At 40.5% G+C, this 25,798-nt stretch overlaps 2 protein-coding genes across 6 annotated transcripts; one reads left to right on the plus strand and one right to left on the minus strand.

Moving 5' to 3' along the window:
• Positions 1-113: 113 nt before the first annotated feature.
• On the minus strand, positions 114-12,695 carry gab3 (GRB2 associated binding protein 3). 3 transcript variants are annotated; one of them, XM_069700533.1, is made up of 12 exons: positions 12,645-12,695; positions 12,133-12,277; positions 10,143-10,347; positions 6,986-7,286; positions 4,448-4,598; positions 3,906-4,348; positions 3,655-3,704; positions 3,098-3,344; positions 2,781-2,871; positions 2,211-2,295; positions 1,054-1,173; positions 114-767 (listed from the first exon to the last, which is right to left on the minus strand). In XM_069700533.1, exons 3-12 carry the CDS (start codon positions 10,212-10,214, stop codon positions 651-653), a joined length of 1,677 nt encoding a protein of 558 aa, XP_069556634.1. In that variant the 5' UTR covers positions 10,215-10,347; positions 12,133-12,277; positions 12,645-12,695; the 3' UTR covers positions 114-650. The 3 variants fall into 3 exon arrangements, with proteins under 3 accessions (XP_069556634.1, XP_069556633.1, XP_069556635.1); XM_069700532.1 differs by lacking the exon at positions 12,645-12,695 and having other exon boundaries at positions 12,173-12,634; XM_069700534.1 differs by lacking the exons at positions 12,133-12,277; positions 12,645-12,695 and adding an exon at positions 10,553-11,234.
• A 125-nt stretch (positions 12,696-12,820) lies between these two features.
• Positions 12,821-25,587, plus strand: aifm1 (apoptosis inducing factor mitochondrion associated 1). 3 transcript variants are annotated; one of them, XM_069700529.1, is made up of 21 exons: positions 12,821-12,908; positions 14,375-14,505; positions 15,201-15,318; positions 15,436-15,459; positions 15,953-16,081; positions 17,972-18,043; positions 18,246-18,317; positions 18,424-18,495; positions 18,898-19,016; positions 19,149-19,279; positions 19,899-19,989; positions 20,189-20,273; positions 20,360-20,436; positions 20,693-20,801; positions 20,914-21,021; positions 21,136-21,224; positions 21,313-21,453; positions 22,333-22,475; positions 23,902-24,026; positions 24,117-24,304; positions 24,383-25,587. In XM_069700529.1, the coding sequence occupies exons 1-21, from the start codon at positions 12,821-12,823 to the stop codon at positions 24,452-24,454; spliced, it is 2,184 nt and encodes a 727-aa protein (XP_069556630.1). In that variant the 3' UTR covers positions 24,455-25,587. The 3 variants fall into 3 exon arrangements, with proteins under 3 accessions (XP_069556630.1, XP_069556631.1, XP_069556632.1); XM_069700530.1 differs by lacking the exons at positions 18,246-18,317; positions 18,424-18,495; XM_069700531.1 differs by lacking the exons at positions 17,972-18,043; positions 18,246-18,317; positions 18,424-18,495.
• The last annotated feature ends 211 nt before the right edge of the window (positions 25,588-25,798 follow it).

Raw genomic sequence — 25,798 nt, forward strand, 5'->3', positions numbered from 1 at the left:
TATCCAGCTATATTCTCTTTCTAAGATAAATCTGTCTTCTGAGTTTATTAAATCTCTGCATCAGTAAAATCTGCATTTTCACAAACACCAATTTGAAGTGAATGGAGTCAGACTTAGGTATTTTGTTCATTGTATTCCAGCAGTTTGTAATTTTATGTCCTTTATGAACTCATACAATCAGATGTGGGATTTTTAGAAGAAGGCAAACACTCAGGATGGATCATTCAGGTTCATGACACATAATGGGAGAGACAAATAAAAAAAAGCATGTTTATCATTAAAAAAAACCTTCTTTACAGTTATATTGTCATACATATATACTCTTTTTTTTTACAATCAAGCAACGTGATGCCCTTTTCCAAAAATTGGTAAAACCTTATGCTACATAAAAAATGACTGAATAGTGCATGATCAGGCAGTATTTACAGTTCAGCTCTCCAGAAACGTAACTTAGTTTCACCAGTGCAATTTTGTGTTTCCTCTAAGCAAAAGAATTGTGTAATTACTCTTGTAATTTTATTTCAGTTACTGTTCAAAGTGCTTTTATTTAGTTTTTGGTCGTATTCATGTGTGCCGCCTTGCTGCTGGTTTTTATTGTTGGTCTTCTTGAACCCGAGTGTTCCTGATTTTCTTCATCATGTATTTTCCAGTCATGTTTTTGACTGCCGCACATCTGTCCACTCCATCTTGGTGTTTAGAAGTGCCTGAGTCTTCTTCTCATCCACCTTCACGTAATCCACTCTGTACTCATCAGACAGAAAGGGCTTCTGCTTGACACAGAGAGAGAGGTCAGGAGACAGTGATCCAGTGTTGGAAATTTTTCGAACAGTTTCTGCTTCATCTGATGCACTTAAACTCCTGATTCTGCTGAGTGGACTGTACAAATCTTGTACAAATCTTAAGGATCTTATGGTTGGCTCATGCATTTCTTATTGCAAGTGTTGGGCACAAAGGAAATAAATACTTCAGATATAATAACACAATTTTTGCATCCCCTACATGAATTAAATGATAAACCAGTTCATATCTGTCATTCATCTAATCAAAACATACCTTTTGCACAGGAGAGGGAGATGCAGAATTGAAATCCAGTGACAAATAGTCAAGGTTTGAGTTTCTCGCCCAGGGCTGAAGTGCTCCATCAAAGGTGAGAGAGAACTGTTGCCTTGATTCCTGTCAGACAAAGAAATAGATGAAGACCTTGCTGAAACATTGCTGTTGTAAGTTAAAAAGATGAGAAAAATCAATTCTAGAGATACATCAGTACATTAGTAAACCATATAGTTTTGAGCCAAACGTCCACTTCACTGATTTCTCATTTACATTAAATACTTCACTAAATAGAAGAGAGAGACTGAGTTTAAGAATACAGAAGAATCTACTTTTTCTCCCCCCCAGAGACACAGTTCATGACTAATGTGCTTTTTCTCGAAGCTTTATCTGGGAAAATTGAGACATCAAACTTGTTACAAATGTGCACTTTCAGGTAGCTGAGAATAATGTTTTAGAAATAGTCACTTTCCACTCCCACATTCATAGCTGAGGTTTGAGCACATTTTTACACTCACAAATGGTTCTGCATTTCTAAGAGAGTGATTTTGTTTCAAGTGTTCTGTACTTCTAAAGTCTAAAAATATCCAGATAATGCTGCCTACAAACTGCTAGTTAAAATCAACAGTGCTTCATTGATTTCTGCACAGGTTATAGATATTAATACACTTGAATAGATGATAAATTCAAACACAAATGTGGCCAACACCACACTATCATCAGAATATAATGACACATTACCCAACAGATTACATATTTTAAAAAATTATTTAGAACCAGTTGGTAAGTGAAAGATTAATGTTGATACAAGTTACATGACAAAGCTGGGGTGAAAAGGAGAGCTGATTTAATGAGCCACACATCTTTAGAGCTTCTTTCAATGATCAACTATTATCAATAATGTCAAAGTCTTAACTAAGGATGAGAAAATTAAATTCAGCTTCTTTTGATGCCACTTCAGTGACATCAGGTGACGCCTCACAACATATTTATGGTACATTCAATTAAACACAGAAAAATAAAGTTAAGGATAGGCTTCTATTAGACTCTAATACCAATACAAATAATAATATTATTAAAATTACATGTTTGAGTGACAGGCTAAACACTATACACTGCAATGTTTGAAAAAAAATAATTTCACTGAATAGAAAGGTTACCATTGCAGAGCAGCTTGTGACTTCATCTCTTGATATGTCCCCGTTCTCCACTCTCCTTTCAAGAGGTGGACATTTCACCAAAAAGCTGCCATTAAACCATAAGTAAAACAAACATTAAGAATTTAAGTCAGATCATCAAGCAACCTTGAAACTCTAAGCAAAGAAATAGGAAAAAAAAAAAAAAAAAACACGACAGAAAAATATTTGAGAAGTATATTTCAAACCGAAGTTACAATTTGATTTACCTCTGAATGTAAAGGTAAATGCTGAGATTTAATTGGATCTAATAGTATATAAAAGGGAAGTTTCATAACAAAGCACATAACCTGAAACTGCTATCACTTCTAAATATCTAAATCTCGGTTATTAATGCTAAAATAAACAATTGATAAAATATACATTTGAGTTATTTATGGTAGGCACAGAGCCAAAAGTCTATATTTAAAATTTTTCAATAGAAAAATACAGAAAATTCAGAGGTAAAAAATAATTTCACTAATGTGAATTCAGCTCAAATCCATGTGGTCAAAACACAAAGATGGTGTTTGGATTAAGAGACTTTCTTCTCACCATGACTCGGTCAATGCTCTGCTCAAAGGAAGATGAGTAGGACATTCTGTGATCGTAGAAAGGCCTCTCAAGTCAAGAGGTGGGGGCCGAGCTGTGGACCAGGAAAGGACAAAGGTATTGGATTGGTTGTAACTCTGTGACGTGGCACGAAAAGGCCAGTTCAGAGGAGACCTCTACATGAAACCTGCACTGTCAGTAGCCCATGAATTAGCAATGTGACAGTGTGGGAGCATATGGATCAAAATCATCATAATTTTCAATCTCCCACAATGCTGAACATTAAACGTGAGCCAGTCAGGCCTGGCAACGACTCTCACCTCTCCTCAAGCGAGGTTTGAGGTGCCGGTGAATTGGAGGTGGTGCGAGATCTCCAGGTTGACACACTAGCGGGTTGAGAGACGAGGAGGACTCCACGCTGCAGCTGGTAGTGAGGAAGCTGAATGTCCTGGGGCTCATGGGGATGTAACCATCACATTCGACAGTGGTAACCGAAGGAGAAGGGGAAGCCATGGGGACATATGACTCATCCTGGTAGCTTTGAACTTGTGTGGTATTTAAACAAGGCTGCCGAAAGACAAAGCATCACAAAGTCAGACAAGTGCACCACATGTAGGTCATTCTAGTACAGCTAGATCTATCTTTATATTGACAAAATATATATCATGTTAATTAGTGAATTTTAAATGTGCAGGTTGGCAGATTTGATTACATTTGGATAATGCCAGGCGAGCAGTTTACCCCTGTTTCTAGGTTTTGTGCTAAACTAAGCTAAGCTAACCCACAAATGGTTCAAGCTTCCGTAGAGGCCCTGGACAAGAAGGAAACATGTCAAAATTTAAATGTTTTTGTTTTCTGCAGCTGATGATCCTCTTACCAAATTAATACTTTGCCTCCTGCTCCTCATCAATCTGCTGTCAGCATTTCCTAAAAAAAAGAAGAAGAAAAGATTGGATTATTGTAAAATGACATTAGTTTACTTTCTGAACTATTACAGTCAGCTGTCTTAGATATCAATCAATATTCATCTTTATCATAATAGCACAAGGTTTCATTTTGCATCATTTGCAGCTACATCAGCTCCCGCTGCTTACTATGCAATGGGATGGTTTCATATTTTGGATTTACCTATTCTGAAATGGTCCAAGCACGACAAAGAGGTCCTCCGGGAAAATAATGCAGCGTTGCTTGAGAAATGCCGCGCACTCATTGCCCTCGGCCTGTGAGCTCCTTCATCGTTCAGCTGCTCTGACAGGTGATTAGGCTTGGGTGGCAGTGGAGGAGGTGTTAGCCTGTCGCCCGCCGCCTCGAATGACGACGTATACGGTTTGTCAAACTGGAAAACACTTGTGGCACAGGGACGTAGTGGAGAGGAGGAGGATGACGGCAGAGCTATGGAGATGCACGGAGCGCTGAAGGGAGGGTTGGTCAACCTTCCATGGGGGAAAAGAGACGGACTGGGACTGGGATGGGAGATGGAGGATGCAGAGGAATCAGTGCAGATGTCCTTCACCACATCGTCTGATAACCTCTGCTCCAGAGAGATCTCCGAGTTTGAAAAGCTGTCATGTCTACAGATATGGAAAAAAAATGAAAACATTGCTATTTGTTAAACATAAACTGTTGTTATCACCCCGACTTGTGTCAAAGGTTTCACAGATTGTACATACCGACTTGCAATCCCCGTCTCACACTGTGAGAGAAAGAGGTAGTCCAGTGGATGACTGGAATCTGGTTGGCTTGCTACAGACGCTCGGTCAGAGCTGTCAGGTGACAGCTGAAGGGAGGTGGGAGTGTGAGGAAAGCCGTCTTCTGAGCTCTCTGTTGGGAACAAGCAGAGAGAAAGTCATTTGTGAAATGTTGAAACCATTAAGGAGTGACAAGAAAACTGCAATGCAGACACCAAAGGCAACTTAGAGCGTCCACACTACAGACAAACACACCTATTCCTCCAGCCTGTACTCACTTTACATATATTGTAAATGGAGCGGGTTGAGTTTTTTCATGCACGTTTAAAGTAGACACACGTGAGCCCTGTTCCCTCTTTTGTTTATATGTTCTCTCTTTCTTTGAGTCAGTTTGGCCCTCGTACAGAAATTTGTCTCATTCCATTTCACTCAAGGCCACCGAATCAAGGCCGTCCCTGCAGAGGCATGTGTTAAAAAAATATCCAAAGAACTCTGCGTCTTCTCATGAAATATTTGCAACCTTTCATAGATGTTTATGATCTCTTGTGGGTGCAGAACAACCTTTTAAATGCCTTTACAAAACTTATGAGGTACTGTTTCACAGAAGTCCTGAGATCGAGGCAGGATTTACTGCGGCTATAAAACCCTGGATTGAAGCGTTTTTTTTGAGCGTGCACAGTTTACGGCAGCATCCAGGGCAGCATATCTTTGTGCCGTTACTTTATCTCCTTCATGCAGATGACAGTGCTCTAACAGACGCAAGCCTCACAAAATATCCATTATGCTTTCATTTGAAGAAACACTGAAGCAAAGATCAAAACAGCATCACCCTGGCAGTAGATTATAGTGATAGATTCTGAACATAGAAATTAAAGGCAATAAAAAGTAGGGCTTGATGATATCCAAATATAAATGTAATTGAACCCCAAAACATGGACGTGATACAAAAATGTCACTATTTATCTGCTGGTTTGACTGTGATGTTAAGTCCACAGCTCCCTGTTGATCTGCTGTTATCTGATACATCTTATACAGCAGCAGCATTAGTCTGTGTGACAACTAGCACGTAACATTTTTAAGTGTGAGGAACATCGTCTGTCCACAGACAACACTCAGTTTACTGATGAGATGTGGGGCCACAGTTTGTTGTCCAGTCATTAATGCACAAAGCATGGCTGCAGCATTCATCAGAATTTATTTCCATTCCACAGTTGTGTGAAACAAACCTGCGCTGACATTTTTTTTTTTAAATAGGGCAACATTTCCTTGTTGTTGTTGCTGCTGCTTCTGTGAAAGAAGACCAAATATTATCATCATCAAATGGTGGTTAACACCATTTGGTGACATGTGACGGTGTGTGGGTTTAGGAGCTCAGTTCGAGATAAATTTATCAGCCGAGTTTGTCGAAGCTGAAAGGACCGCAGCTTTGTAGCCAGCACGTCATGTTAAAACATTTTTTTTGACTTTTTCAGCTTATCCAATGTTTTTTAAAATCCATCAGAAGCACTAACCATTCGAATGGATTGCCGTTTACGTCATTCCACTTCACTGAAAATAAAGCTAAATATTGTTTGCTTTGTTTTGTAATGAAGTTTTGTGCATAGGTTTTCAAAGAATTTGGCAGAAACTGGTGTCCTTGTGGTACTTATGTGAACAAAGTGTGCCCGCCTTGAGTTTTCAGTAACTGTGGGTACTGCATATTTATAGTTTCAAAGTTAAAACTGCACTTTGGACATGTTTTCTGCAAGTTATAATTGGAAACTTGAGGATTTGAACACAAAAAAAAAATCATTTTAAATCATCAGTAAACTGCAACTTTATGTTTGAGGCGACAGCGTAACATTATTGTAGTTGACCCCGGTGCAAATGTTTTTCTTGTGCGTAACCCCGAACCTTAAGTACCCTAAATACAATCGCACGGTCGTGCGCACACACATACAAACACTTTTAGCTTAACCGGCTGAACCGCTGACGTGACAATTTCAACAGAAATTATCATAAAATGAGAAGGAGCAAAGTCACAGGACAAACAAATTGCCGTTTCCCAGCAAGTCTTTTTCCTTGGTACCTTTTAGGAATAAAACAACAAAATTAAATGCGCCTTAATGTTGGGTAGAAATCAAATTTATTTGCAATAAAACATGTATTTTTGGAACATTCAATAACAAATAAAGATACATAAAATAGGCTCTGACTCAAAACCATAAGTGTTATACACAAGGTGGGAAGGTGGTATATGGAGTCTGTTTGGCTCCAACACACTGCTTCAGTTTTGAGACCTAACTAACCAAGGATGCTGAATAACCAGTTTGAGCTAACATTATAAAGTTTGCTTTTCAGTTGGCCACTTCCTGTGTTGGGAAAAGTAACACCACTTTCTTTTTTACCACTGGGGTGCAATCCACTATAACGCTGTGCTTTTCAATCAGACAGGTGTATTTTGGAACTAAAACTCTTTCCAGGTGTAGCTTCAACACGGCCACAGTTCAAACAGAAAATAAAATAATCAGATGTGTTTACCTGCATCCTCCAGGCTCCCAAACTGGCAGATTTGACTGATTCTGCTGATCCAGTTGTTCATCTCCTCCTCAGTTTTGGCCACCAGGTAGAAAATGCGAGATGACGTTTTCACCACAAAGAGATGCTTCCCATGGAAGTCTCGCTGTATCCGCAGCTGCCCGTCCAGCATTTCCACCTCACACTCTTTCAAGTCAATGGTGCGGATTGGCTTTTTGGAGTTCTTGCTTTGGTAGTATTCCAGCACATCGGGGTTCCCGCTCATGCGACCTCTTCGAAGGACAAACCAGCGTTTCCTCCACGCCTGCATTGGAAACAAACACATTTTCATGGCGTTATACATTTCACTTTAAACCTCACATTTTAAGCAGTGATGCATAATTCCAACTGTAATGTCTCACCTTTCACCCAAAACCACTTTTTTATTAGTCATGATCAGTCATGAGAATTTGGTCACAGCTCCTGCTCAACAACAGCTAACCTCGCAACTTTAAACTCTGTTTTTTTTTTTTTTTGTGCTTTTGTTATGGTCAGTAAGCGGAACCTCAACTCCAATTTCCCAGAAGTAAAGAGAAGAGGAAGTTCGCTGTATTCAGCAGAAAATGTCTAACCTAACGAGAGAAGTATTTATACTTGGTCACCGCTTTACACAGAATACTGCGGTATCTTTCGCTCCAAGGATCTACTTGTAAGTAGCACCAGAGCCCTCAATGCACAGACTGCCATCGCAGTCATGAAGGTGTCACATTATTAAAAATAGAAAGGATTAAAAAGAATGAATACGTATATTGAAGGTGGTTGTGAAGATTCTATCATTTCACACTTGGTTTTGTGGCTTCGTGTGAGCTGTTGGGTATATAACCCCGTGGTATGATTGTGGTGTGAAAATCTTTTTGCTTTTGCTGCATTTGGGTAATCTGCTCCTGCACAAGTCAGTTGGTAATTTCTATGTTGATACCAGGAAATGGTTAGACACGCCACATTTACTGCCAACAACACAGGCGAGTTTGAGAGGAAACCGTAAGTAGACAGAAGCCAAATTTGTTCCTCGATGTTCTGAACGTGAAAGGTTTTTTGAGCTATGAAGTGATCGTGTATCTGCCGCATGGCGGTAAAAACGGATCAGTATATACTGTACACTTTGTCTTTTTGGAAACCTAAAATACAAGTTAATAAACAGCAGTTCTGAAAGTGCACCTTTTTATACTTGTTTTTTTTAAATTATTATTATTAAAGTAGACTTCCAAGGTTTTCTTAATATTAACTGCGAGATAAGGCCTATATTTTTAAGACTGTGGATATGATAGTTAAATAAAAACACTGATTTAAAACTCAGAAATAAGCCTATACAAACAAGGTTTTTCAAGACCTTTCTCAAGGTCTGTCTCATCAAATGGAGCTAGCTTACTGTCTGCCGTCATGTGACCTCTGTATAAAACTTGGGTCATATGATAACAGGTGGTCAGTGATGTCGACAGCTGAGCAATCTCCTGAGTAAACTGACCATGAATCGGAATTATTTTGGGGGGGAGTAAATGTTGTCAAGGTAAAAAAATAACATTCAGACTCAAGCTTAGGTTTATATGTAAAATAGTGTGTCTGTCCCAGTAAGCCAAGACCTCGAAACTCATGCAATGAAATTGAACTCAGACATTTTTAATTGTAGTATTAATACACCTGTACTCGAGCCCTCATCATGGCAGGTAAACTGTGTTCATTAATAAACACGTGAAGTTTTAAATTCTACCCTCAACAGTCCTAAAATGGCAACTGTACTATCAAACAATGCTGAGTATGATACATGTCTAATATTAATTAAATCGTTTGTAAGATTTTATTATTTTCCTGTTTCTTTTGTGTTTTGGTGGAATTTAAATGCGCTTGTATGTTAAAACAAAGAAACAAAATGACTGGATTAAGACAGTTGTTAATATTTCTATTGAAATGTCCCCATTAATAAACAGTATACCTATATGACACATTGTATACCTCAGAAAAAAACAAAAATAAACAAAATAGAAGCACTTGTGAGTAAGGTCCTACTTCAGTGGACTGTTACCTGCAGAAAACCGTTAAATGTACATTTATGGAGGAAAAATGAAATGCAATGTTGACAGAACTCCACGTCAGAAGTGTGATTTAATTTTTTTTTTTTTTTTTTTACCAACACAACAACTAAACAAACACCTCTGTGCAGCACAGCAGAAACGACGTAAACAGATCGTTTTGACCAAGAAAATTCCAATTTTCATTTGGTCATCTGTGACATTTGACTGAGACGAATAGTCCACCTGGATTTACAACTGTCCGTCCAAAAAAAAACACAAAAAAAAAAAAAAAAAAAACACATCATCAACGGGATTTGCATAACATGCCGAAACAAGTTTCTATTTCCCGCTACGAACTCCCATCTGCATCAACACACGCACACACCTCCACCCACCCTTTCCTCACACCGCTGTTGACAAATGGCCCTCTCCACCTCCGCCGTTCGAACAGAGGAAGTGCAAACAGCCATCAACAAGCCCAACTATTTCTGCTTAAGTGTCTGACTGCCTCTGACATTACTTCCCATGTTTCACAATACACACGCTCATCACACACACACACACACACACACACACGGAGCAGAGCGAGTGGCCAACCCAGCATTATCACATGACCCCAACACCGCAAAACAGAGAAGGACTGGATGCTGTTTTTGTAATTATATACAGTATACGTGCTGTGGGAGGCAGCCTCCAAGTACATCTGCTGTTAGCGCTTTATTATTATTATTATTATTATCATCATCATAATACATTACTGTTATAACTGTGAAGTGCTTCCACCAGCCATCACTCACACACACACACACACACACACACACACACACACACACACACACACACACACACACACACACACACACACACACACACACACACACACACACACACAAAAGTACGGCGTTATTGTAGAAATGAGGAAGATGACACGAAAGGGGGTCTGAATTGCAGCTCAGTTTAACAAAAAGCTTTTATGTAATGTGTCTCAAAATCTTCATTCCACATCATAACACTCAGTCGCGCACACCAACACAAGCCTCAGCAGCGCAGAGCAGGCGTCCCTCCGCCCGGCAGAGGACGCAGACAAGTGACCGACGTGTACTCCTACTCACAAATCTCTTCAGTTTTTTCTCCGGAGGGGATTTAATGAGCCAGCCGGTGCAGACCACATCCCCGGCACTCATCTTCACTGCAGTGTCGTCCTCACGTCCGCCGCCGCCGCTGCTGCTGTGAAACTGAGAGCACTGCGAAGCATATCCTGTGTTCTGGTATTCAGCTCAGCCACTCCAAAAGGAGGAAGTAAAGAAATTGATCACACTGACAGAGAAAGAGAGAGAGAGAGAGAGAGAGAGAGAGAGAGAGAGAGAGAGAGAGAGAGAGAGAGAGAGAGGGAGGGAGAGATGAAGAGAGAGGTCTGTGTTCAGTGGATGGAGCTGTTGGCCTGAGGAGGCCTGAGGAGGAGTAAACCGAGAGAGAAATACTACACACAATGTGAGCTGGCAGATTTGAAGCATTGACTCACTTGATGGATAACATACAGCATCACATGCTCTTGTGAGGTTGATGATGAAGACATTACTGATTCCATTTGGCTTTTTTTTTTGCATTCCTTTTTTTAAACGTGGTTCCTGAGCTCTGCTGGGAATAAGAAGTGGGTTTTTAAAATGTCAACCTGCTGCTTTCCTTCATGTTTAAAGGTAAACTGAAAAAGGATTAGGAGCCTACGAGCACTCAGAATAATCTGTCTAAAGACATAATATTAAGAATAGAAGTGTTATTTCAGCCATAATGTGGCAGCTGACTTTTTCTCCCAGTGCTTAACCTTAAAAGCTAATAAAATAAATCACTGAGCAGGTTTTAAAAAATATTCAATATCTCAGTCTAACGGTAGATTCCCCTCTTTACATTTGGGAAAACAGGTAAGAAAGGAGGCAACAGCAAACTGACAGACCTCATCGGAGACCATTTTTCACAGCTATAATCTTAACTTCGTTGCCACGAGCAGCTTCTGAAGAGACAATAATAACTGTACGATTTCAGTTTTGTTTAGGAAGCTGACAAAACTTTTAATTTGCAACAATTGTCCATAAATGCCTAAATAACCCGGCAGGTTCCTGTGAGGTGGTCAGTCACATGGGGGGGACCTGTCAGGGCTATCTGATGCTTGCTCTATGGTAACGCTATTGTGTTGTTGTTTATGACTTGTGTGTGTAAAGGCCCATCGAGGAACATGACAGACTCATTCGTAGGCTATACATTTTGTCTGGTAATGTTTCATGATTTATACTTAAACATCAAATAGTGGAGGACTGGCAGTAGTGGAGAAAAATAATAGCAGTGGTAGTGCAACAGTAAGAGTCATAGTAATACTGTAGTTGGCAGCAGTGGTACTGGTAGCAGTGATTTACAGTTATAGTTGTACTGTATTAGACAGGCACTTAATTCCTAACTTTAACATCGCTATCGGTCACTTGATCAAATAAATCATAAAACACATCCGACACTCGTGTTACTGTGACACACACACACACACACACACAATTAAGGGACTTGTTTTTCATGACACTATCTTTCATCCTGTGAGGCACGTTCTCTTTTAACTTTTTTTTTGCCAAACAAACTCAATCTGGTCTGTTCGAGGTTTTTTGAGCAACCACCAGAGGGCGACAAACACCGATATATTTTATGCTGTTGTTTAATCTGCCACTGGACGATTTATGACTCAGTAAAAACTTAACGAAGATTTGTATATCCCACACAATTTATATAAAATACGTTGACATTTGAATAACGCTACAATGCAATATATTCAAGTGTTCATTTCGTTATTTTCGTCATTTACATTTTCTAATCCATGGACACCTTTGGCCATGAACAGTTTTTCGTGTATTTTTTTTTACGTCGTGTATTTTGGGTGACATATATTTAATATCCAAGTGTTCATTTCGTTATTTTCGTCATTTACATTTTCTAATCCATGGACACCTTTGGCCATGAACAGTTTTTCGTGCATTTTTTTTTTACGTCGTGTATTTTGGGTGACATATATTTAATAAATCCCTGTTGTTTCCAGTATTTTCATGGGTTTTATGAATATACAACCTCATTATTATGGACGATTCTTCTCTTGTTGCCCTCATACCAGCTGTTCACGTGTCCTTCCTTTTTGACTGGCTGTGAAAACCGATTCTTGACCTGTATTTTGAACCGCCGGTAGGGGGCAGCAGCGCACAGCAGATGCATTGATCTGCAGAAACAACGTGCAGAACAAGAACGGGATTTACGGCAGTTACCAAAGAGCCTTGAAAGAAAGAGCTCGAAACAGCGACCACGTGGCGTAACAGCATCAGATATAAAACTGAGAACTGCAATTACATACATTTTTTTAACTACGTAAGCTGGCAGTTATAGTATTAAAACGCGTTATGTTCCGCTGTGGCACAAGCATGATAACTAATCCGGTGTTAAGAAAGCTTAAACATTTCCCGCAGCTCAAATTCACATCTGCCAGCGGCTACGAGACGACGCCATCTTTCTTCTCAACGCGTAACCTCACTTAGTTTCGTTGGCGGTGAAACATCTTCCTCACCCAAGAGTCTTTGTTTTTACATTACCCATCACTCCTCTGAAACGTGTGACCTGTGTCTGGCCTTGGCGGTGCTGCTAAACCCGTCGGTGCTCGCTGGCTGTAAAGGACGACCACGGTTAACGGGGAACTTTAGCTGGTGGTTTCGTGCACCGACAAGCCGGCCGGTAAAGCGGGAGCCGTCCCAGCGGAGCTGAAGCCACGATGCTGACATGTCGGTCTGTGTGGAGGAAGCTTGCGCCTCTAGCTAGACCCTCATCAGCCGTGTGCCGGCAGAGTGCGAGAAGAGCAGGTGAGGAACTCGTTTCAGTAACTCGTCGGACAGCTGGCTTCGGTCCAAGTACACGTTACATTAAAAAATAAAGGTGTTAATTTATGAAACCAAACATTGAGTTTGGTTAACTTGTATAAATGAGTTCGACCTTCGTGGTGGTTGTTGGAAAGCTAACCGAGCTAATTAGCAAACGTTAAGGTTGCCTAACCGACTTTTGAAAAAAACAAACAACAACTAAATAACAAGTCGGATTAAACTTTATTGTTCGTCGTCGTTTCCTGCTGCAACTAAAACGTGAAGCTCGTCGTGAAGCCCCCCAACTCGGGTTCACAGTGACGCGCCTGGATTCAGTGACGCTCTTGCAGCGTGTTTCTGACACGCCGTGTGACCCGTCGAGAGTTGACCGTGTTCACACAGGCCGACATCGACCTGGATGACGAGGGTTTGTTTGTCCTCCTCCTCCTCCTCCTCCTCCCGTTACACAGAGAAGGAGGATCACGGACACAACTCACAGCCCCTCTGCATAGTTACCTAAAGGCTGCACAATGCTGATGATGTAATACATATTGTTAGAGCCATTTTGAGGATTCATTTTTCTAAACCCAACTCACATTGTGTGTGTGTGTGTTGTTTCTAATTAACCAGATGTACATGCACAAAGATGTTTGTGCACACATCAGTATGGCACATAAGTGTCCCTTAATATATATATATATTTTTTTACTGAAATGTAGAAGTTTAATGTGACCTTGCATGTCCGCATATGTTTACTCTCAGACTTTTTTTTCTTCATCGTCAACATCCTCTGGTACATTCAATATATTAAACAGACCCAAGCAGGCGAGTGCTTTCGACCTTTTTGTATTTGTTTGTCTTTTATCAAGTGATCTTCAACAACAACGTGTCCTTTCACTTGTCACGCACAGTTGCCAAAATACATTACTGCTGGCTGGTTTCACAAGGCATTAACTGCAGGCACCTTTTTTTTAACTAATATATCCGGTGCCAAATCGAAAAATGATATGTTATTGGTTGGAAAATTAGGCGTATATATGTATATAATCATTCATTTCTATCCTGTAAATATGTCTATATGTTTTACGTGTCTATTTATGTCTGTCTGTTTTGTTTTTTGGATGCTGAGAGTGAACAAGTCTAATTCCTTGTTTTTGTCAACATACGCGGCCAATAAAGCGATTCTGATTCCAATAGAGCGATTCTGGAACTATGAATACATATTTATCACATAATTTAGTAGCATTGTCAGTCAGGCAGCTGCAACCTAATAAACTTGAGCAACAAAAGTAAATGTTGGAGGGAATCTCCAGTCATCATAAATAAACCAGCTTTCGTCTTACCCCGCTGCACCATACAGGAGACGTTATATATTTAACCTCTGTTTGGGTAATATTTTTGAGCATTATTAAAAGTGATTCAGCTTTGATCATTCTAGGTTTTTTAAATTTGTGTCACATTGTTTTCAGGATTGAACAATGGCAGAATACCAACATGCGTACCGGCGGCTCACATGTCCACCGGGCCAGCAGGAGGAGGCGCTGATAACGTCAAGTACGCCCTCATGGTTGGAGCAGCCTGCATTGGTGGCCTGACATATGTGAGTCAACATACAATACAGCACTTTACAAAAGTTGAAGTCAAGTGAGCATGTTTTTGATGAAATTATTGTCGTGAGTGTTTTTTGTTTAACAATCAACTCCATTCAAAGTGCAGCAAACAGACAAAAATGAAATGCAATGACATTTGATGTGACCGCACTTTTCCTTTAAATCGGTGCCCGTTCTAATTGGCTCATGAGTTCGACCAATCAATGAACATTTACGTCCCTCAAGAGTACCTGCCTGAAAGTAGGAGCTAAAAAGTCCCCCAAAATGCTGTTTTAGAAACAACGATGGTCCTCAGTTCCTGATGTGCAGACACTAAAAAATGTGGTACTTCATCTAACGGATATTAAAATGATTAAAAAGTCCAAAAGCAGCTTTGATGTTGACATCAGGGCTCCGTGAGGACCACACCATCTGTTACAGCGCTGCTTCTAAATATAGTTCTTTAAGACTCTGACATCATATTTGGAGTCATTTACTCATCCTGCAGAATGAATTTTAGCCTGAAAAAAACACCTCTCATATCACTTTGTTAGGTTTTATCCAGAAATTCCCATAGCGCTTGTTTGCTCATATTCACGTCTGAAAGTCAACACTCGATCTGATTGGCAGATTTGGACAGTTTCTTACAGTTTCATTTAGTTGAACTGGCCGTGACTAAATGCCGTGCATTTTCTTGTTTTTACAGGCTTACCTAACTGTAAAGGGAGACCAACAAAGGTATCAGGAACGTATTACAGAAATTGCAAGCAGGTCATCTAAAACAGCCACAGAAGAACCAGCACCCATCCAGTCAGAGCCTCCCGGTGAGCAATCTTTATGGACTGATTACTGTGATTACAAATTTTCAATAGTATGAACAAGTGTCAAGATATCTTCTCTTTGTTAAGATTTTAACTTTTTGATTTTGATTTTTTTTTTAGCTGCAGAGGTGGCTGAAACGGAGGGTAAGTGATTTCTTTGTCACGTCGGAGTAGATATAATGTTTTATTGCAGTTAAAGACTCCACCTTTGCTAAAAACTTAAAAGCTAGTAAATATTAACCGTGACACGCTCGAACAAGAGTCCTTGTGCAGGAGCTACAAACCTCTTAAGAACGGTGCTCGTATGATATCTGCAGTGGCATGCTTGTGATTAAACAAAAAAAAAAAAGACGTTTTTTTAAAATCCTAGTTGAAGATTATTTGTTCTAAAAGGAGACTTTAAATCAGCTGAGTCTGCAGCACCTAGTTTAGCTTCCTCTTTAAACAGCAGATTTTCAGACTTCAAAACAAACCGCATTTAAAACCACTTGAATTAGTGGTAGTTTGCTTTAAATCACTTGTGACCATCACCAAAAAAAACTTGTTCTTAATTTGTACTTATTTTATGTTGTATATCAGTCAAAGGTGATAATGTCATAGAGTCCATGTTTGATTGCTCTGTTTATTTCTCTCTCAGCCGTCTCTGAGCCAGAACCAGAAGCAGCACCTTCACCAGAGGAGCCGAGCCCTCCGGCCCCCGAGGAAGAAGTTTTGTCCCCGGAGGCTGAAGCTGCAGCTCCCAGTGAAACGACTGCACCGCCTCCAGGTTGTCTGCTTACTTTTCTAAATCCACACATTCATGTTTGCCCTCCTGTATACACGAGTCTCTTTGAGCCAAAAAGTCAACTTTAAAGCACACTGGATGTGGAATAAGGATTGCTATTAGACTTTGTACGCATGCTGCACTTTAAAGAGAAGGTCGTTATTAGAAATAGTGACACCTTCTGGTGAAATCAGGTCAGTGCAAAAAAAAAAAAGAAGCCTGCTGTAAAACACATCTGTCCATGTGTTGAAACACAGTTTTATGGTGATGACTTGTTGTATACTGGAGGTCCCATGGATATCCTATACCTGTATTGTGTTGTATGTGTGACTGTTATCTATATCCACGGGTTAAAGAGTTCATGTGTTCATTTTTCCTTCATCTTTTCGTAGTTAGTGTTGCATGTTTCCTTCTCATTGTGCTCTGCTGGATTTCATTAAGTCGGTGTTCTGCAACCTCGGAAATGAACCCCTTTCATTTTCACTGCAGCTTGTGGAAACGTACACATACTCACACACCTCCATTCTGAGCTGTACATGTTTGTGTTTTTATTGCGGGTCACAGCATTTGTTTGACTTGTCTGTATGTTACAAATATGTCGGCTCATGTGCTCTCATATTTGCAAGATAAAACTGAACCCGTCCCGCCTGACATTTTCTGTGACTGTCATACATTGTGTAACTCTGTTTTGGGATAGTCCTCATGTTTCTTACCCTTAACTGTAATGTGGTGATAATGTTTATGACTGGCAGCTGCCCTTTAGTGTGGGAGTTTCTAATTTAAACACCTGCACACTCAGGTCCTTGGTAATATTTCTGTCAGGGCTGATCCCGACTTAAGAATCTGTGACTCGAGCAATGATCGCCAGTTCAAGCGAGTAGTCGACCAGTCATTGCATGTTTATAATATCAATTTAATTATTCAAAAATATCGTTTTTGTGGCATCAGAAAACAATTTAAGTTCCAGGGCTGACAGAGAATGCAATGAGAATATTGTAGAAGATGAGCAAACAAGCAAACCCATGAACCGAAGCTGCTTGCTAACGACAGAGGCAGAAATGACTCTGGACGTGTCGGAACAACCAGACAACTGAACATTTTGATTATTTCAACACAGTATGTTGTATATTCGTTGAATAGCGTCTGACTCCAGACTACAAATAGATCGACACCCAGGACATAAGAGAACCTGCAGTGTGTGTGTGAGTTTGAGCGTGTGTTTGGTACCTTGCCTTTGCGGTCCGAAGTAGCTCTGCAGATATCGACGTAACTTTACAGGAGCCGGCCTGCGTTTTCTTTTGTGGGCCAGTGAACACGCTGCACATTTGGATAACTGTCAGACTAAAATTTGGGCTTATTTAGACACTTAATGTTTGATTATGGCAACTTGATCACTGCTGTCAGCAAGCACCTGATAGTGACGGCTGCTATGTACTGCTAACGTTACTTCTCATACGAGAGTCACATCTCACATCAAGGACCTACGCCACCGCCAGGTCTTTTCAAAAGAGGAAAAGTCGGCTGGTAACGAATGTTTATAATGTCTCTGAGGTTTTTTACTTCCAGCGATTAGATGACTCATGAAAACTTGGTCAATTAAGACTTTTCTTAGTGATTGATTAATTCCCCGTCAACTATTTGGGGTCAGTCCTACTTTCAGTCAAATGTAACTGCAGTAATATTTTCTGCTCTAACGTGGTGTACAATATGTTCATCACTGTAAAATGTAACCACACCTTGGGCAGCTTCCAGTTGTCGACATGTTAGTGTGAATGCTCTGCAGAATATTCCCGGGGTAAAGCTGAAAAAGTGCATGGATCCTGATGATCGCTCCTCCCTTCAATGATATCTTAAGAGTCTAGTTTAAACCCACGCTGTGGATTTCCTCAACAGCAGATGAGCCTGCGGTCGAAGCAGCACCAGAAGAGGCAGCAGCACCACCTGCTGCACCTGTAGTAGAGGAGGGTAAGATCTGTGAAGAGGGATACTTTCATTCTATTTAGCCTACAATTCCCACAATTCCTGCGCTAGTTCCACAGCTCCTTTTTCCATCCAGGCTGAGTCTGTGTAGTAAACACAGGCTTCAGCTTGGTTAAAGATTGAGTTCACATGTTAGTTTTAGCGCACATCAGAGGTTATCATGTAACTTTGCCCACTGTACCACCAGAAGCGTCTCCGCCCTCCGAGCCGTCCCCAGCAGAGCTCACAGAGCCTCCACCTGCACCGGTTGTAGAGAGTGGTAAGCACTCAGTCAGACCTGTGCATGGAACCAGGAACACGCATGTGAAGGCTTTTTTTTCTTTTTGTCTCATTTTGACTGTGAAATGATCCGGTTATACTAACAGAACCTGCAGCCGCAGCAGAACCCGCCGCGGCAGAGTCACCCGAGCCTCAGCCTGAAGTTGTGGCGGAGAGTGGTAAGACCTTTACGTCCAGCTTCGGTTGGAGCGGGAAAGTGGGCAGACACGTCACATTACTCTTTCCCGTATTGATAACGTTAATTTCCAACACCTTTTTCACGTTATGTTTTTTATTACAGCTCTTCTCCCTGCCTGTTCACGTCTTTTTCTTTGGGTTCTTGTAACGATAAAGGTTAATCTCACTGATGTGGAAACTTCCTTCATTTATCAGGTTCATTTACTCCCTCCAGGTGTATTAGTATGAGGTCATGCCCTAACTGTCTCTCCTGTCTTTTGCTTTTTGCCCCTCTCTCTCTCTCTCTCTCTCTCTCTCTCTCTCTCTCTCTCTCTCTCTCTCTCTCTCTCTCCCTCTTGCTCTCTTCTTTGCTTGCTGTGGCTCTCTCATACAAACTCCAGCAGTGGACTCCACCCCTGCCTCTCTCAAGGTGCCCTCACACGCCCCCTACCTCCTTATCGGTGGAGGTACCGCCTCTTTCGCCGCTGCCCGGTCAATTCGAGCCAGAGACCCCGGTGCCAGGGTCAGTAAAGCTTCTGTATTCACCCTAAATGCCGTTCATTATCCACCCAGTGTTTTTTTTTCTTTTCTTTTCTTATGTACTGCATCTATCATCATTACCTGTGTTAATGCCTTTTAAAATGTTTGCTACCAGGTACTGATCGTGACTGATGAGCTAGACCTTCCATACATGAGACCACCTCTTTCTAAAGAGCTGTGGTTCTCCGATGATCCCAGTGTGACGGAGACACTGCGTTTCAAACAGTGGAACGGAAAAGAGAGAAGGTGGGTTTAAACTCCTCTTAAAGGCTTTTAGCTGATCCAACATTAATCCCTTGAGTTCCTACTGTCTCTTAGACTTTCAGACTATTTTGTCTCCACATCTGTCTGTCCCCAGTGGTGTCAGACTGTCCTGTCCTGTGATATTTCTTATCTTTTATTATTAAAAAATTAGAGCTTCCACTGCTGGTATTTTGTCTGTCCAGATTGACATCTTTGCTAATTTTAACGGCGCTGACTGAACTCAATAAATTCCCTTTCTTACAGTATTTGCTACAAACTCGATTTGATTTGATTTCAAGTGTAAAATCACCAGGCAACACTGTCACCAAGAAAAAGAAAAACAAAACACATCTATAATTAAATAAATGGAGCAGCCTAGGCCTGCAGCAGCATGACCAAGGGAGGAACCCTAACGAGCCCTAACTACTAAAGCAAAGATAAGGCAATTCAAAACTTGCACCACTTCCTCATTTTGTCTTTTACTGCCTGGTGTTGTCATACCACTACAATGTGTGCTATGTGAAGTTGTAACATTTAAGCAGACATTATGTTAACATTGTAAGAAGCTTTTTTCATAATAATAATGTTCAGCGGTTTTAATACTTTTGTTTTGATGTTTCAGTATCTACTTCCAGCCGTCGTCATTCTACGTGAATCCAGAAGAATTGGATCGTGCAGAAAATGGAGGCGTGGCTGTTCTTACCGGCAAAAAGGTTTGTTTGTCTCTTTCAGCCAACCACTGCAGTGTGCTGACCTCATCACTGTATATAGTACATGATAATAATTGGATAAAATATTCATGACACATTTTGACCGTATGACTATAATGACACATCTGCAAAAGGTAAATCCTTGTGTCTATAATTCATGGTGATAAGTAAATCAACAGGCGATGCATTTAATCCATCGTAGGTGGTGCACATGGACGTGAGAGGAAACAAAGTGAAACTGGACGATGACAGCGAGATTTCATACGACAAGTGTTTGATCGCCACAGGTAAGTTGTCTTAAAATGTTTTTTTTGTTTTTATTACTGCATGTGGCTTAAACATAACGGAAGCTAATTTGAACTCTTGTCTTCAGGTGGTGTGCCAAGAAATCTACAGGTCATTGAGAGAGCAGGAGAGGAGGTGATGAAGAAGACAACTTTGTTCCGCAAGGTCAGTGTTTGGCCACAAGGGGGCGATAGCATTGTTTCAGTTTGAGAATGTCTGACAGACACAGTACGTTGGAGCTGTTAAATAAAGAATTAAGGTGTGGAAATGTTCTATGAATATTTATTTTGTTATTCATATCATTACAATCCCTCTAAAAAACGTCATCACATTATATACATCTGTTTTATGTATAACTGTCTACTATATCACTATCACATTAAAATTGTAATTCCATCTAAAAATCTGTTTTCCTCCACAGGTTGAGGACTTCAAAGAACTGGATAAGGTCTCCAGAAGCATCAAGTCGATCACGATCATCGGCGGCGGCTTCCTGGGCAGCGAGCTGGCCTGTGCCCTGGGCAGGAGATGTAAGACTTGACATGCTGCGGAAGCAACAGAATAGATGATGATACTCATGTTCAACAGAATGAACTTGTTGCTGCTCAGTTGTCTCTCATCCTCCTCCTCTTTTTTTTTTAGCTGCCGAGTCCGACCTGGAGGTCGTACAGATGTTCCCGGAGAAGGGCAACATGGGGAAAGTGCTGCCTGAGTATCTGAGCAACTGGACAACAGAAAAAGTCAAGAGAGGTTCATGTCCAACTTCACTTCATACAATCAGTTGGAAAAGAAGTTTTCCTTATATATATATTTTTTCTTTTTTAAAAAACAAAATACAATAATATAATGTCTTTGTCTTTCTAGAGGGTGTAAAAATCATCTCTGAAGCGTTGGTGAAATCTGTCACTTGCAAAGATGACAAGTTAGAAATCCAGCTGAAGGACGGCCGATCGGTAGGTTCACATTCCTGCAGAAACGTGGACTAAATCTGGAAATGAGGACACTCTTTAGTTACTGATTATTATGTGCTTCACGTTCCAGGTAACAACCGATCACATCGTTGCAGCAGTCGGCCTGGAGCCAAACGTTGACCTTGCTAAGTCAGCAGGTCTGGAGGTGGACTCTGACTTTGGTGGCTTTCGGGTCAATGCAGAGCTGCAGGCCAGGTCCAATATTTGGGTGGTAAGTTAATGTTCAAATGGTAGTTGAGGTATTCCAGAAACAATAGCACACTTGATCCAGACAAGCTGTGATAGAAAATCACATGATTATGATCAGAATCTGATTGGTCGATGGTCATTCTTGCAAAAATAGTGACTATTGTGGCCTCTGCTGCTGTACATTTACTGTACTGAACTGAGCATTCATACTTTTGGATACATACATTTTTACTGGCTGTGGCAGTAAAGCTATCATTAGTTTAACCTTGTGAGATAACTAAATCTTATCCCTTTGCAAAAACTGATAAACATGATGAGTAGATTAACTGTAATGGAGGTGCCTTCTAATGCTACGACTCATATGCCTTATTTTACTATTTGACCAATGTCACACCTTTTTACCACCAACTTTTAATGAAGGTTGGTCACAGTAGTCAAATGCACGCTGTTTAAATTGAAAAACAAATATTAAGGTTAAATATAGGTTATTGGGAGGTAAAGTGTATGATAAATGATAATCTATAATAAATCTATAATAATATATATAGATATATACTGTACTGTATATACTGTGCATTTTATATTTATATTTAATATTTTGTACTGCTATTTTACTGCTTTTCTATTATTGTCTTATTGCTTCCTGTATGCTGCTGTAGCGAAAAAAATTTCCCCTCGGGGATTAATAAAGTAACTACCTTCCTAATGTTGCATCTTTTGATATTTTCAGTCTTATCTTTAATTACAGTGACCTCTTCAGGCCCATACACTGTTAAAATTTAGTGCAGCGTTGTCTGCTCTCCTGTTTTGAGTTTAGTCTTTTATTTACATAAAAATACAATTTCGAGTTACATATTGCCATCAACACAACGCGTCTTCTATTCCCTCCGTTTCGATTCAGGCCGGAGATGCTGCTTGTTTCTACGACATCAGACTCGGCCGCAGACGGGTGGAGCACCACGATCACGCCGTCGTGAGCGGCCGACTAGCAGGAGAGAACATGAGCGGAGCCAGCAAACCCTACTGGCATCAGTCTATGTTCTGGTGGGTATTAGACTACTTCCCACTCGTAAAGCGAACGCGTGGTTTTCACGGGTCACCTTTTCTAAACCTGTTTTCCAAATGAGAGCGCTGGCCGCTAGCCACGAAGCGGGTTTGAAGTGGAAATGAAAGGGAAATATTTGAGAGAGCGAGAGCCCTCCTGAATTGTTGATCACACAGGTGCACATTCAAAGAATACATTTAAATAAGTGAGCAGTGGGGCAGCACGTACAAATGACTTGGATGTAATCCTTTTACAAGTCTGATGAACATGCATGATCGCTTTGAAGTCTTGAATACCATTAAGTCTAAAATATTTAAAATGCCTTTAGAGGACATTAAGATAGAGGCTGTCAGGAAAGGACTGTACTACTCAGACACTAAATTTATTATGGGCTTTAAAAAAAAAAAAGTCTATAACTCTTTTAAACATTACTTACTTCCACATATTTTGAGGACGTTTCTAAAAAACTAACTACAGTGTGGATCGCAGCTCTCACTGCCCAGATGAATGCTGGGATTGCATGTTGCCAGCAGCTGGTGAAATGTGACACACTGCTGACTACATGGGTTGACTGCAGTCCCAAAAAATAGACAAACCAGACACAAACAGACACACCAGCCGATACAGTCGAACAATATGTTGCTGCTTCTATGAATGAAGGTCAATGGAAACGTCCCATCGTAATGAGAAATGACTAAAAGGACTCACAGCAGCGAATCTTTACTCAGCAGCAGCAGCAGCAGTTGTCTTTTAGTTTGTTTCACTTCGTCAAGTCTATTTTTAAAGTTGTTAAAAAAAAACATATTTCATATTCCATCTCACTCCTCATCGAAAGCTCTTAGTTTAAAATCAAAGGCTGAACGTCCTGAGAAGTTGTATTATATCGAGTTCATTTTTTTGATCAAATGCTACATATAAAATGTACATATGTGAACTCACCTTTGTTGATGATGCGTGACTGTAAATGATTTTGAAAATGTTCACAGTTAATTCTGATTTCTCCAAAACCTTAAAGAGCCCATAAGAAATTTTTTAAGGTTTAGGATGAATATAAAATACTCTACATTGAATAATAATTTGTGTCTGATATGATAAGGCACACAAACATATATACTCTGTCTGGGAAGCTGTTTTGACTGTGAAGTTAAAAAAAAAAAGCTGACAGCTGTTGTTCTTCACGTTGGAGGATGAACTTCAGCAAAACTATTTCCAACAGGCATGAAGAAAATTTAGCTCACGAAATGTAGCTGACACTTCTGGGCACATAATAATTTATATTTCTAGTTTCAGTATGTATTATCTGACCTCCAAATGCAATCATTACAATGTAGGAAAGCCATTTGTCTGAAATATAGGAAGTTGTAACATGAAAGGTCACAGAAGTCGGTGGAGACAAAGTTACCTCATGTTTTTTTTTCCCCCCAGGAGTGACCTGGGTCCTGATGTAGGCTACGAGGCAATCGGGATCGTTGACAGCAGCCTACCAACAGTAGGAGTGTTTGCCAAAGCCACTGCCAATGATACACCTAGAGCTGCTACGGAGAAGTCAGGTAGGGCTGTTCACTTAAAACTTAAAAATAAAACGGGGATTTTGAGGATTAAAGGGTCAAATTGAGCCTCTGTTATTAAATGTGTCACAGGTACCGGGATCCGCTCAGAAAGCGAGACGGAGGACACGGCCATGAGCCCCGTGGCCTCTGTAACACCTGCTCTCCCCGTCAACCACAAAGACGAATACGGAAAGGGAGTCATCTTCTACCTGAGAGATAAAGTGGTGGTGGGCATCATCCTGTGGAACGTATTCAACAGAATGCCCATCGCAAGAAAGGTACGAACTCCCCATTTGATTTGTCACTGTGAAGTTTAAAATTTGGGTATAGTAACCTGTTTCTTATGTTATATGTAGATCATCAAGGATGGAGAGGAGCATGCAGATCTGAATGAAGTGGCCAAGCTGTTCAACATCCACGAGGATTAATCTGGCGGAGGCTCATGTGCAGATTGAACTCTGGCAGTCATTGCCACATTCTTGAAGACGCAACTGGTCACGCAAACCAAATGAGAGGATCAATGTAAACTTAATCATGTCGCTGAAATATTTTTCATATTTGGAATTTGTATCTGCTGGCAATTGTTTTTTTTTTTTGTTTGTTTGTTTTCTCTTCAGGAGAAATCACTCTCATCTTCCTGCTACCATCAAACTTGTGTGATTGTCTTTCTCCTCCCCCCACCCCACCTGGATGAAAATGTTGTGGATGGATTGTGGTTCCCCTCGGTGTGATCAGGGCAGCTCGTTCTAAGTGAGAGAGAGAAAAAAAAAAGCTGCAATAAAAGATGTTTTTAAATTGGAGTGAATATTTCAAGTTTGGCTGCACTGAGTAACAACCATCAAAACAAGCCGAATGGAGGTCAAATCATCTGTTAAAGTCCGTGTGGTTGAGCTCACCCATCCTCGAGCATTTTAATCAGTGTGACCTGCGTACGGCAGATTGACTGTCGTTTTACTATCGTAAACTGAATGAGTTAATGCTGAGGGTGTGAAAGCACTTATTAGTTTAAATAAGCACAGACAGATTTGTGTAAAAAGCACCCGAGTACGCTTTCTAGTCTGGAAGTGTGATCTCATTAAGTAAATTCAATGTGTGCTCGACAAAATAACACAAAATGAAGCTTGGCCTACTTATCCTGTCCGGAGGTAAAAATGCGCAAGGATGCAGAAATTCTTTTCTCTTACTTTTTTTTTTTTAAACTCAGGGCTTCTTGTTATTAGGAAAGCATTCATGTTTAATGTTCTCACACATTTCTTATCCTATTTGACACTGTGGGCTCCAGAGCGAAGTGTGGAATGGCCTTTCAAGTGTGAGGCAAACACGTGCAGCCATAACATCCCGTCGCTTTCTTTGACATTAATTTTACATGAGTAAATGGCTGAGCTGCCTCCCCCTCTTTATGGAGGAATAAACATGAGCGTTCCACATTTATATCTTGAGTTTGTCCAGCGATTTGAAGATGAAATAATTAGACCAGAAACTTTGGACAGTGCTGCTGAAGATGCATTCCCTCTGGATCTGTACTGACACTTAAAGAGATATTACATTTGAATTCATTTGAGCTTGATGCCTTTTTCTTATTCGCCTTTTGCATGCAGCAACAACGTCAGCGACTTGACTGTTACCATTCTGCCCTCTGTCTCCTATCTGCAGTCCTGTTGGATGTTTTATGTTTTATGACAAATAATTTCCTATCACTTGGATCAGTTCTTTGAGACGCATTAACACTACAGGCAAGATGTTTGTGTCATTTTAATGTGAAGGTTGTCAAT

The sequence above is a fragment of the Brachyistius frenatus genome, unplaced genomic scaffold (assembly GCF_029030835.1).
Source record: "Brachyistius frenatus isolate BFR_SWC_R1_liver_20210118 unplaced genomic scaffold, ASM2903083v1 Contig_34, whole genome shotgun sequence".
NCBI lineage: Eukaryota > Metazoa > Chordata > Actinopteri > Embiotocidae > Brachyistius > Brachyistius frenatus.

Excerpts from the sequence above, each read along its gene's own strand:
- gab3 (XM_069700533.1), bottom strand. The coding sequence starts at position 10,214 with ATGAGTGCCGGGGATGTGGTCTGCACCGGCTGGCTCATTAAATCCCCT. Across the intron at positions 4,349-4,447 it reads GAGACGGGGATTGCAAGTCG|ACATGACAGCTTTTCAAACT; the intron begins GTATGTACAATC and ends CCATATCTGTAG. Across the intron at positions 768-1,053 it reads CTCCCTCTCCTGTGCAAAAG|AAGCCCTTTCTGTCTGATGA; the intron begins GTATGTTTTGAT and ends TGTGTCAAGCAG.
- aifm1 (XM_069700529.1), top strand. The coding sequence starts at position 12,821 with ATGCTGACATGTCGGTCTGTGTGGAGGAAGCTTGCGCCTCTAGCTAGA. Across the intron at positions 19,017-19,148 it reads CCAGAGACCCCGGTGCCAGG|GTACTGATCGTGACTGATGA; the intron begins GTCAGTAAAGCT and ends GTTTGCTACCAG. Across the intron at positions 21,022-21,135 it reads AACAGAAAAAGTCAAGAGAG|AGGGTGTAAAAATCATCTCT; the intron begins GTTCATGTCCAA and ends TTGTCTTTCTAG.